The sequence below is a fragment of the Scyliorhinus torazame genome, chromosome 11 (assembly GCF_047496885.1).
Source record: "Scyliorhinus torazame isolate Kashiwa2021f chromosome 11, sScyTor2.1, whole genome shotgun sequence".
NCBI classification, from domain to species: Eukaryota; Metazoa; Chordata; class Chondrichthyes; order Carcharhiniformes; family Scyliorhinidae; genus Scyliorhinus; species Scyliorhinus torazame.
The window spans coordinates 255215330-255229427 of NC_092717.1; the positions used below are offsets into that span (position 1 = coordinate 255215330).

Consider the following 14098-nt stretch of genomic DNA (forward strand, 5'->3'; position numbering starts at 1 on the left):
CCCCATACTCACTGTGCCCAATCCCCATACCCACTGTGCCCAATCCCCATACCCACTGTGCACAATCACCATACCCACTGTGCCCAATCCCCATACCCACTCTGCCCAATCCCCATACCCACTGTGCCCAATCCCCATACTCACTGTGCCAATCCCCAGACCCACTGTGCCAATCCCCATACCCACTGTGTACGATCCCCATACCCACTGTGCCCAATCCCCAGACCCACTGTGCCCAATCCGCATACCCACTGTGCCCAATCCCCATACTCACTGTGCCCAATCCCCATACTCACTGTGCCCAATCACCATACCCACTCTGCCAAATCCCCATACTCACTGTGCCCAATCGCCATACCCACTGTGCCCAATCCCCATACCCACTGTGCCCAATCCCCATACCCACTGTGCACAATCACCATACCCACTGTGCCCAATCCCCATACCCACTCTGCCCAATCCCCATACCCACTGTGCCCAATCCTCATACCCACTGTGCTCAATCCCCATACCCACTGTGCCCAATTCCCATACCCACTGTGCCCAATCCCCATACTCACTGTGCCAATCCCCATACCCACTGTGCCCAATCCCCATACCCACTGTGCCCAATCCCCAGACCCACTGTGCCCAATCCCCATACTCACTGTGCCCAATCACCATACCCACTGTGCCCAATCCCCATACTCACTGTGCCCAATCCCCATACTCACTGTGCCCAATCCCCATACCCACTCTGCCAAATCCCCATACTCACTGTGCCCAATCCCCATACCCACTGTGCCCAATCCCCATACTCACTGTGCCCAATCCCCATACTCACTGTGCCCAATCCCCATACCCACTGTGCCCAATCCCCATACCCACTGTGCACAATCACCATACCCACTGTGCCCAATCCCCATACCCACTCTGCCCAATCCCCATACCCACTGTGCCCAATCCTCATACCCACTGTGCTCAATCCCCATACCCACTGTGCCCAATTCCCATACCCACTGTGCCCTATCTCCATACCCACTATGCCCAATCCTCTTACCCACTGAGCCAGTGCCCCATACCCACTGTGCCCAATCCCCATACCCACTGTGCCCAATCCCCATACCCACTGTGCCCTATCCCCATACCCACTGTGCCCTATCCCGATACCCACTGTGCCCAATCCTCATACCCACTTTGCCCAATCCTCTTACCCACAATGCCCAATCCCCATACCCACTGTGCACAATCCCCATCCCCACTGTGCCCAATCCCCTTTCCCACTGTGCCCAATCCTCATACCCACTGTGCCCTATCCCCATACCCACTGTGCCCAATCCCCATACCCACTGTGCCCAATCCCCATACCCACTGTGCCCAATCCCCATACACACTGTGCCCAATCCCCATACCCATTGTGCCGAATCCCCTTTCCCACTGTACCCAATCCCCATACCCACTGTGCCCAAACCCCATACCCACTGTGCCCAATCCCATACCCACTGTGCCCAATAACCTTTCCCACTGTACCCAATCCCCATACCCATTGTGCCCTATCCCCATACCCACTGTGCCCTTTCCCAATACCCACTGTCCCCAATCCCCATACACACTGTGCCCAATCCCCTTACCCACTGTGGCAAATCCCCATACCCACCGTGCCCAATCCCCATACCCACTGGGGCCATCCCAATACCCACTGTGCCCTACACCCATACCCACTGTGCGCGATCCCCATACCCACTGTGCCCAATCACCATGCCAGCTGTGCCCAATCCCCATACCCACTGTGTCCAACACCCATACCCACTGTGCCCTATCCCCATACACACTGTGCCCAATCCCCATACCCACTGTGCCCAATCCCCATACCCACTGTGCCCTATCCCCATACACACTGTTCTCAATCCCCATACCCACTGTGCCCTATCCCCATTCACACTGTGCCCAATCCCCATACCCACTATGCCCAATCCCCATACCCACTGTGCGCAATCCCCATACCCACTGTGCCCAATCCCCATACCCACTGTGCCCAATCCTCATACCCACTGTGCCCAATCCCCATACCCACTGTGCCCTATCCCCATACCCACTTTGCCCATTCCCCATCCCCACTGTGCCCAATCCTCTTACCCACTGTGCCCAATCCCCATAACCACTGTGCCCTATCCCCATACCCACTGTGCAAATCCCCATGTCCACTGTGCCCAATTCCCATACCCACTGTGCCCTATCCCCATAACCACTGTGCCCTAACCCCATACTCACTGTGCCCAATCCCCATACACACTGAGCCCAATCCCAAAACCCACTGTGCCCAATCCCCATAACCACTATGCCCTATCCCCATACCCACTGTGCCAATCCCCATACCCACTGTGCCCTATCCCCATGCTCACTGTGCCCAATCTCCATACCCACTGTGCCCAATCCACATTGCCACTGTGCCCAATCCCTATACCCACTGTGCCCTATCCCCATACCCACTGTGCCAATCCATATATCCACTGTGCCCTATCCCCATACCCACTGTGCCCTATCCCCATACCCACTCTGCCCAATCCCCTTTCCCACTCTGCCCAATCCCCATAACCACTGTTCCCAATCCCTATACCCACTTTGCCCAAACCCCATACCCACTGTGCCCAATCCCCATACTCAATGGTCCCAATCCCCATACCCACCATGCCCTATCCCCATACCCACTGTGCCCAATCCCCATACCCACTGTGCCCAAACCCCATACCCACTGTGCCCAATCCCCATACTCACTGTGCCAATCCCCATACTCACTGTGCCCAATCCCCATACCCACTGTGCCCAATCCCCAGACCCACTGTGCCCAATCCCCATACTCACTGTGCCCAATCCCCATACCCACTGTGCCCAATCCCCATACTCACTGTGCCCAATCCCCATACTCACTGTGCCCAATCACCATACCCACTCTGCCAAATCCCCATACCCACTGTGCCCAATCCCCATACCCAACTGGGCCCTATCCCCATACCCACTGTGCCCAATCCCCATACTCACTGTGCCCAATCCCCATACTCACTGTGCCCAATCACCATACCCACTCTGCCCAATCCCCATACCCACTGTGCCCAATCCTCATACCCACTGTGCACAATCACCATACCCACTGTGCCCAATCCCCATACCCACTCTGCCCAATCCCCATACCCACTGTGCCCAATCCTCATACCCACTGTGCTCAATCCCCATACCCACTGTGCCCAATTCCCATACTCACTGTGCCCAATCCCCATACCCACTCTGCCCAATCCCCATACCCAACTGGGCCCTATCCCCATACCCACTGTGCCCAATCCCCATACTCACTGTGCCCAATCCCCATACTCACTGTGCCCAATCCCCATACCCACTCTGCCCAATCCCCATACCCACTGTGCCCAATCCTCATACCCACTGTGCACAATCACCATACCCACTCTGCCCAATCACCATACCCACTCTGCCAAATCCCCATACCCACTGTGCCCAATCCCCATACCCACTGTGCACAATCACCATACCCACTGTGCCCAATCCCCATACCCACTCTGCCCAATCCCCATACCCACTGTGCCCAATCCTCATACCCACTGTGCTCAATCCCCATACCCACTGTGCCCAATTCCCATACCCACTGTGCCCTATCTCCATACCCACTATGCCCAATCCTCTTACCCACTGAGCCAGTGCCCCATACCCACTGTGCCCAATCCCCATACCCACTGTGCCCAATCCCCATACCCACTGTGCCCTATCCCCATACCCACTGTGCCCTATCCCCATACCCACTGTGCCCAATCCTCATACCCACTTTGCCCAATCCTCTTACCCACAATGCCCAATCCCCATACCCACTGTGCTCAATCCCCATCCCCACTGTGCCCAATCCCCTTTCCCATTGTGCCCAATCCTCATACCCACTGTGCCCAATCACCATACCCACTGTGCCCAATTCCCTTATCCACTGTGTCCAATTCCCATACACACTGTGCCCATTCCTCATACCCACAGTGCCCAACCCAATACCCACTGTGCCCAATCCCCATATCCACTGTGCCCAATCCTCATGCCCACTGTGCCCAATCCCCTTTCCCACTGTGCCCAATCCCCATACCCACTGTGCCCAATCCCCTTTCCCACTGTGCCCAATCCTCATACCCACTTTGCCCAATCCCCTTTCCCACTGTGCCCAATCCCATTGCCTACGGTGCCAGTGGTCCGCGTACAAACCTTCTGTATGAGTGTTGCAGCGTCTCCGGGTTCCATGGTGACTGGTGGTAGTAATTTTCTGTTCTTCTCTCTCTGTTCCTCCCTCCAGATGTCCCTCATGATGCGCGAGCGGAGGCGGCCTTGTCGAGCTCTCTCGGCAATCTGGATGATGCGCACGGCCTCATCGGAGCTTTGAGGGGCTGCTTCCTCCTGAACAGAATTGGAGTTGTGGATCAAAAAGACACGTACAGGCCCCCAACACCAAACAGTTCACCGCACAGTCACACAGTGACCCTGGGATCACCGCACAGTCACACAGTGACCCTGGGATCACCGCACAGACACACAGTGACCCTAGGATCACCGCACAGTCACACAGCGAGACTGGGATCACCGCACAGTCACACAGTGACCCTGGGAACACCGCACAGTCACACAGTGACCCTCGGATCACCGCACAGTCACACAGTGACCCTGGGAACACCGCACAGTCACACAGTGACCCTGGAAACACCGCACAGTCACACAGTGACCCTCGGATCACCGCACAGTCACACAGTGACCCTGGGAACACCGCACAGTCACACAGTGACCCTGGGGTCACCGCACAGTCACACAGTGACCCTGGGAACACCGCACAGTCACACAGTGACCCTCGGATCACCGCACAGTCACACATTGACCCTAGGATCACCGCACAGTCACACAGTGACCCTGGGAAGACCGCACAGTCACACAGTGACCCTCGGATCACCGCACAGTCACACAGTGACCCTGGGATCACCGCACAGTCACACAGTGAGACTGGGATCACTGCACAGTCACACAGTGACCCTGGGATCACCGCACAGTCACACAGTGACCCTGGGATCACCGCACAGTCACACAGTGAGACTGGGATCACTGCACAGTCACACAGTGACCCTGGGATCACCGCACAGTCACACAGTGACCCTGGAATCACCGCACAGTCACACAGTGAGACTGGGATCACTGCACAGTCACACAGTGACCCTGGGATCACCGCACAGTCACACAGTGACCCTGGAATCACCGCACAGTCACACAGTGACCCTGGGGTCACCGCACAGTCACACAGTGACCCTGGGATCACCGCACAGTCACACAGTGATGCTGGGGTCACCGCACAGTCACACAGTGACCCTGGGATCACCGCACAGTCACACAGTGACCCTGGGATCACCGCACAGTCACACAGTGACCCTGGGATCACCGCACAGTCACTCAGTGACCCTGGGATCACCGCACAGTCACACAGTGAGACTGGGAACACCGCACAGTCACACAGTGAGACTGGGATCACTGCACAGTCACACAGTGACCCTGGGATCACCGCACAGTCACACAGTGACCCTGGGATCACCGCACAGTCCCACAGTGACCCTGGGATCACCGCACAGTCACACAGTGACCCTGGGATCACCGCACAGTCACACAGTGACCCTGGGATCACCGCACAGTCACTCAGTGACCCTGGGATCACCGCACAGTCACACAGTGAGACTGGGAACACCGCACAGTCACACAGTGACCCTCGGATCACCGCACAGTCACACAGTGACCCTGGGATCACCGCACAGTCACACAGTGAGACTGGGATCACCGCACAGTCCCACAGTGACCCTGGGATCACCGCACAGTCACACAGTGAGACTGGGATCACCGCACAGTCACACAGTGACCCTGGGAACACCGCACAGTCACACAGTGACCCTGGGATCACCGCACAGTCACACAGTGACGCTGGGATCACCGCACAGTCCCACAGTGACCCTGGGATCACCGCACAGTCACACAGTGACGCTGGGATCACCGCACAGTCACACAGTGAGACTGGGATCACCACACAGACACACAGTGACCCTGGGATCACCGCACAGTCACACAGTGACCCTGGGATCACCGCACAGTCACACAGTGACCCTGGGATCACCGCACAGTCACACAGTGAGACTGGGATCACCACACAGACACACAGTGACCCTGGGATCACCGCACAGTCACACAGTGACCCTGGGATCACCGCACAGTCACACAGTGACCCTGGGATCACCGCACAGTCACACAGTGAGACTGGGATCACCACACAGACACACAGTGACCCTGTGATCACCGCACAGTCCCACAGTGACCCTGGGATCACCGCACAGTCACACAGTGAGACTGGGATCACCGCACAGTCACACAGTGAGACTGGGATCACCGCACAGTCACACAGTGACCCTGGGAACACCGCACAGTCACACAGTGAGACTGGGATCACCACACAGACACACAGTGACCCTGTGATCACCGCACAGTCCCACAGTGACCCTGGGATCACCGCACAGTCACACAGTGAGACTGGGAACACCGCACAGTCACACAGTGACTCTGGGATCACCGCACAGTCACACAGTGACCCTGGGATCACCGCACAGTCACACAGTGACCCTGGGATCACCGCACAGTCCCACAGTGACCCTGGGATCACCGCACAGTCACACAGTGACTCTGGGGTCACCGCACAGTCACACAGTGACCCTGGGATCACCGCACAGTCACACACTGACCCTGGGATCACCGCACAGTCACACAGTGACCCTGGGATCACCGCACAGTCACACAGTGACCCTGGGATCACCGCACAGTCCCACAGTGACCCTGGGAACACCGCACAGTCCCACAGTGACCCTGGGGTCACCGCACAGTCACACAGTGACCCTGGGAACACCGCACAGTCACAAAGTGAGACTGGGTTCACCGCACAGTCACACAGTGACACTGGGGTCACCGCATAGTCACACAGCGAGACTGGGATCACCGCACAGTCACACAGTGACCCTGGGATCACCGCACAGTCACACAGTGAGACTGGGGTCACCGCACAGTCACACAGTGACCCTGGGATCACCACACAGTCACACAGTGACTCTGGGATCACCGCACAGTCACACAGTGACCCTGGGATCACCGCACAGTCACACAGTGACCCTGGGATCACCGCACAGTCACACACTGACCCTGGGATCACCGCACAGTCACACAGTGAGACTGGGGTCACCGCACAGTCACACAGTGAGACTGGGATCACCGCACAGTCACACAGTGACCCTGGGATCACCGCACAGTCACACAGTGACCCTGGGATCACCGCACAGTCACACAGTGAGACTGGGATCACCGCACAGTCACACAGTGATCCTCGGATCACCGCACAGTCACACAGTGACCCTGGGATCACCGCACAGTCACACAGTGACCCTGGGATCACCGCACAGTCACACAGTGACCCTGGGATCACCGCACAGTCACACAGTGACGCTGGGGTCACCGTACAGACACACAGTGACCCTGGGATCACCGCACAGTCCCACAGTGACCCTGGGATCACCGCACAGTCACACAGTGACCCTGGGAACACCGCACAGTCACAAAGTGAGACTGGGTTCACCGCACAGTCACACAGCGAGACTGGGATCACCGCACAGTCACACAGTGAGACTGGGATCACCGCACAGTCACACAGTGACCCTGGGATCACCGCACAGTCACACAGTGACCCTGGGATCACCGCACAGTCACACAGTGACCCTGGGATCAGCGCACAGTCACACAGTGACCCTGGGATCACCGCACAGTCACACAGTGAGACTGGGATCACCGCACAGTCACACAGTGATCCTCGGATCACCGCACAGTCACACAGTGACCCTGGGATCACCGCACAGTCACACAGTGACCCTGGGGTCACCGCACAGTCACACAGTGAGACTGGGATCACCGCACAGTCACACAGTGACCCTGGGGTCACCGCACAGTCACACAGTGACCCTGGGATCACCGCACAGTCACACAGTGACCCTGGGATCACCGCACAGTCACACAGTGACCCTGGGATCACCGCACAGTCACACAGTGACCCTAGGATCACCGCACAGTCACACAGTGACCCTGGGATCACCGCACAGTCACACAGTGACCCTGGGATCACCGCACAGTCACACAGTGACCCTGGGATCACCGCACAGTCACACAGTGACCCTAGGATCACCGCACAGTCACACAGTGACCCTGGGATCACCGCACAGTCACACAGTGACCCTGGGGTCACCGCACAGTCACACAGTGAGACTGGGATCACCGCACAGTCACACAGTGACCCTGGGGTCACCGCACAGTCACACAGTGACCCTGGGATCACAGCACAGTCACACAGTGACCCTGGGATCACCGCACAGTCACACAGTGACCCTGGGATCACCGCACAGTCACACATTGACCCTAGGATCACCGCACAGTCACACAGTGACCCTGGGATCACCGCACAGTCAGACAGTGACCCTGGGATCACCGCACAGTCACACAGTGACCCTGGGATCACCGCACAGTCACACAGTGAGACTGGGGTCACCGCACAGTCACACAGTGACCCTGGGATCACCGCACTGTCACACAGTGACCCTGGGATCACCGCACAGTCACACAGTGAGACTGGGGTCACTGCACAGTCACACAGTGAGACTGGGGTCACCGCACAGTCACACAGTGACCCTGGGAACACCGCACAGTCACACAGTGAGACTGGGATCACTGCACAGTCACACAGTGAAACTGGGGTCACCGCACAGTCACACAGTGACCCTGGGATCACCGCACTGTCACACAGTGAGACTGGGGTCACCGCACTGTCACACAGTGAGACTGGGATCACCGCACAGCCACACAGTGAGACTGGGATCACCACACAGTCACACAGTGACCCTGGGATCACCGCACAGTCACACAGCGAGACTGGGATCACCGCACAGTCCCACAGTGACCCTGGGGTCACCGCACAGTCACACAGTGACCCTGGGGTCACCGCACAGTCACACAGTGACCCTGGGAACACCGCACAGTCACACAGTGACCCTGGGAACACCGCACAGTCCCACAGTGACCCTGGGGTCACCGCACAGTCACACAGTGACCCTGGGGTCACCGCACAGTCACACAGTGACCCTGGGATCACCGCACAGTCACACAGTGACCCTGGGGTCTCCGCACAGTCACACAGTGACCCTGGGATCACCGCACAGTCACACAGTGACCCTGGGATCACCGCACAGTCACACAGTGACCCTGGGGTCAACGCACAGTCACACAGTGACCCTGGGATCACCGCACAGTCACACAGTGACCCTGGGATCACCGCACAGTCACACAGTGACCCTGGGGTCACCGCACAGTCACACAGTGAGACTGGGATCACCGCACAGTCACACAGTGACCCTGGGATCACCGCACAGTCACACAGTGACCCTGGGATCACCGCACAGTCACACAGTGACCCTGGGAACACCGCACAGTCACACAGTGACCCTGGGGTCACCGCACAGTCACACAGTGACCCTGGGATCACCGCACAGTCACACAGTGATGCTGGGGTCACCGCACAGTCACACAGTGACCCTGGGATCCCCGCACAGTCACACAGTTACCCTGGGATCACCGCACAGTCCCACAGTGACCCTGGGATCACCGCACAGTCACACAGTGACCCTGGGATCACCGCACAGTCACACAGTGACCCTGGGATCACCGCACTGTCACACAGTGAGACTGGGATCACCGCACAGTCACACTGACCCTGGGATCACCGCACAGTCACACAGTGAGACTGGGATCACCGCACAGTCACACTGACCCTGGGATCACCGCACAGTCACACAGTGAGACTGGGATCACCGCACAGTCACACTGACCCTGGGATCACCGCACAGTCACACAGTGAGACTGGGATCACCGCACAGTCACACAGTGAGACTGGGGTCACCGCACAGTCACACAGTGACCCTGGGATCACCGCACAGTCACACAGTGACCCTGGGATCACCGCACAGTCACACAGTGACCCTGGGATCACCGCACAGTTACACAGTGACCCTGGGATCACCGCACTGTCACACAGTGAGACTGGGATCACCGCACAGTCACACTGACCCTGGGATCACCGCACAGTCACACAGTGAGACTGGGATCACCGCACTGTCACACAGTGAGACTGGGATCACCGCACAGTCACACTGACCCTGGGATCACCGCACAGTCACACAGTGACCCTGGGGTCACCGCACAGTCACACAGTGACCCTGGGATCACCGCACAGTCACACAGTGACCCTGGGATCACCGCACAGTCACACAGTGACCCTGGGATCACCGCACAGTCACACAGTGACCCTAGGATCACCGCACAGTCACACAGTGACCCTGGGATCACCGCACAGTCACACAGTGACCCTGGGATCACCGCACAGTCACACAGTGACCCTGGGATCACCGCACAGTCACACAGTGACCCTAGGATCACCGCACAGTCACACAGTGACCCTGGGATCACCGCACAGTCACACAGTGACCCTGGGGTCACCGCACAGTCACACAGTGAGACTGGGATCACCGCACAGTCACACAGTGACCCTGGGGTCACCGCACAGTCACACAGTGACCCTGGGATCACAGCACAGTCACACAGTGACCCTGGGATCACCGCACAGTCACACAGTGACCCTGGGATCACCGCACAGTCACACATTGACCCTAGGATCACCGCACAGTCACATAGTGACCCTGGGATCACCGCACAGTCAGACAGTGACCCTGGGATCACCGCACAGTCACACAGTGACCCTGGGATCACCGCACAGTCACACAGTGAGACTGGGGTCACTGCACAGTCACACAGTGAGACTGGGGTCACCGCACAGTCACACAGTGACCCTGGGAACACCGCACAGTCACACAGTGAGACTGGGATCACTGCACAGTCACACAGTGAAACTGGGGTCACCGCACAGTCACACAGTGACCCTGGGATCACCGCACTGTCACACAGCGAGACTGGGATCACCGCACAGTCCCACAGTGACCCTGGGGTCACCGCACAGTCACACAGTGACCCTGGGGTCACCGCACAGTCACACAGTGACCCTGGGAACACCGCACAGTCACACAGTGACCATGGGAACACCGCACAGTCCCACAGTGACCCTGGGGTCACCGCACAGTCACACAGTGACCCTGGGGTCACCGCACAGTCACACAGTGACCCTGGGATCACCGCACAGTCACACAGTGACCCTGGGGTCTCCGCACAGTCACACAGTGACCCTGGGATCACCGCACAGTCACACAGTGACCCTGGGATCACCGCACAGTCACACAGTGACCCTGGGGTCACCGCACAGTCACACAGTGACCCTGGGATCACCGCACAGTCACACAGTGACCCTGGGATCACCGCACAGTCACACAGTGACCCTGGGGTCACCGCACAGTCACACAGTGAGACTGGGATCACCGCACAGTCACACAGTGACCCTGGGATCACCGCACAGTCACACAGTGACCCTGGGATCACCGCACAGTCACACAGTGACCCTGGGAACACCGCACAGTCACACAGTGACCCTGGGGTCACCGCACAGTCACACAGTGACCCTGGGATCACCGCACAGTCACACAGTGATGCTGGGGTCACCGCACAGTCACACAGTGACCCTGGGATCCCCGCACAGTCACACAGTTACCCTGGGATCACCGCACAGTCCCACAGTGACCCTGGGATCACCGCACAGTCACACAGTGACCCTGGGATCACCGCACAGTCACACAGTGACCCTGGGATCACCGCACTGTCACACAGTGAGACTGGGATCACCGCACAGTCACACTGACCCTGGGATCACCGCACAGTCACACAGTGAGACTGGGATCACCGCACAGTCACACTGACCCTGGGATCACCGCACAGTCACACAGTGAGACTGGGATCACCGCACAGTCACACTGACCCTGGGATCACCGCACAGTCACACAGTGAGACTGGGATCACCGCACAGTCACACAGTGAGACTGGGGTCACCGCACAGTCACACAGTGACCCTGGGATCACCGCACAGTCACACAGTGACCCTGGGATCACCGCACAGTCACACAGTGACCCTGGGATCACCGCACAGTTACACAGTGACCCTGGGATCACCGCACTGTCACACAGTGAGACTGGGATCACCGCACAGTCACACTGACCCTGGGATCACCGCACAGTCAAACAGTGAGACTGGGATCACCGCACTGTCACACAGTGAGACTGGGATCACCGCACAGTCACACTGACCCTGGGATCACCGCACAGTCACACAGTGAGACTAGGTTCACCGCACAGTCACACAGTGAGACTGGGATCACCGCACAGTCACACAGCGAGACTAGGTTCACCGCACAGTCACACAGTGAGACTGGGATCACCGCACAGTCACACAGCGAGACTAGGTTCACCGCACAGTCACACAGTGAGACTGGGATCACCGCACAGTCACACTGACCCTGGGATCACCGCACAGTCACACAGTGAGACTGGGATCAACGCACAGTCACACAGTGAGACTAGGTTCACCGCACAGTCACACAGTGAGACTGGGATCACCGCACAGCCACACAGCGAGACTAGGTTCACCGCACAGTCACACAGTGAGACTGGGATCACCGCACAGTCACACAGTGAGACTGGGATCACCGCACAGTCACACAGTGAGACTGGGATCACCGCACAGTCACACAGTGAGACTGGGATCACCGCACAGTCACGCAGTGACCCTGGGATCACCGCACAGTCACACAGTCACCCTGGGATCACCGCACAGTCACACAGTGACCCTGGGGTCACCGCACAGTCACACAGTGAGACTGGGATCACCGCACAGTCACGCAGTGACCCTGGGATCACCGCACAGTCACACAGTGACCCTGGGATCACCGCACAGTCACACAGTGACCCTGGGAACACCGCACAGTCACACAGTGACCCTGGGGTCACCGCACAGTCACACAGTGACCCTGGGATCACCGCACAGTCACACAGTGACCCTGGGAACACCGCACTGTCACACAGAGACCCTGGGATCACCGCACAGTCACACAGTGAGACTGGGATCACCGCACAGTCACACAGTGACCCTGGGATCACCGCACAGTCACACAGTGATGCTGGGGTCACCGCACAGTCACACAGTGACCCTGGGATCCCCGCACAGTCACACAGTTACCCTGGGATCACCGCACAGTCCCACAGTGACCCTGGGATCACCGCACAGTCACACAGTGACCCTGGGATCACCGCACAGTCACACAGTGACCCTGGGATCACCGCACTGTCACACAGTGAGACTGGGATCACCGCACAGTCACACTGACCCTGGGATCACCGCACAGTCACACAGTGAGACTGGGATCACCGCACAGTCACACTGACCCTGGGATCACCGCACAGTCACACAGTGAGACTGGGATCACCGCACAGTCACACAGTGACCCTGGGATCACCGCACAGTCACACAGTGACCCTGGGATCACCGCACAGTCACACAGTGACCCTGGGAACACCGCACAGTCACACAGTGACCCTGGGGTCACCGCACAGTCACACAGTGACCCTGGGATCACCGCACAGTCACACAGTGATGCTGGGGTCACCGCACAGTCACACAGTGACCCTGGGATCCCCGCACAGTCACACAGTTACCCTGGGATCACCGCACAGTCCCACAGTGACCCTGGGATCACCGCACAGTCACACAGTGACCCTGGGATCACCGCACAGTCACACAGTGACCCTGGGATCACCGCACTGTCACACAGTGAGACTGGGATCACCGCACAGTCACACTGACCCTGGGATCACCGCACAGTCACACAGTGAGACTGGGATCACCGCACAGTCACACTGACCCTGGGATCACCGCACAGTCACACAGTGAGACTGGGATCACCGCACAGTCACACTGACCCTGGGATCACCGCACAGTCACACAGTGAGACTGGGATCACCGCACAGTCACACAGTG

At 58.3% G+C, this 14098-nt stretch overlaps 1 protein-coding gene across 2 annotated transcripts in view; it reads right to left on the reverse strand.

The window, feature by feature from the left end:
- Window positions 1-14098, reverse strand: part of LOC140385924 (dynein regulatory complex protein 11-like) — a 1066524-nt gene that overhangs the window by 940998 nt on the left and 111428 nt on the right. For both annotated transcript variants that reach the window (XM_072468573.1, XM_072468575.1), the window contains one exon: window positions 4231-4419. In XM_072468573.1, the coding sequence (XP_072324674.1) occupies window positions 4231-4419 (189 nt within the window). The remainder of the gene's footprint in view (window positions 1-4230; window positions 4420-14098) is intronic.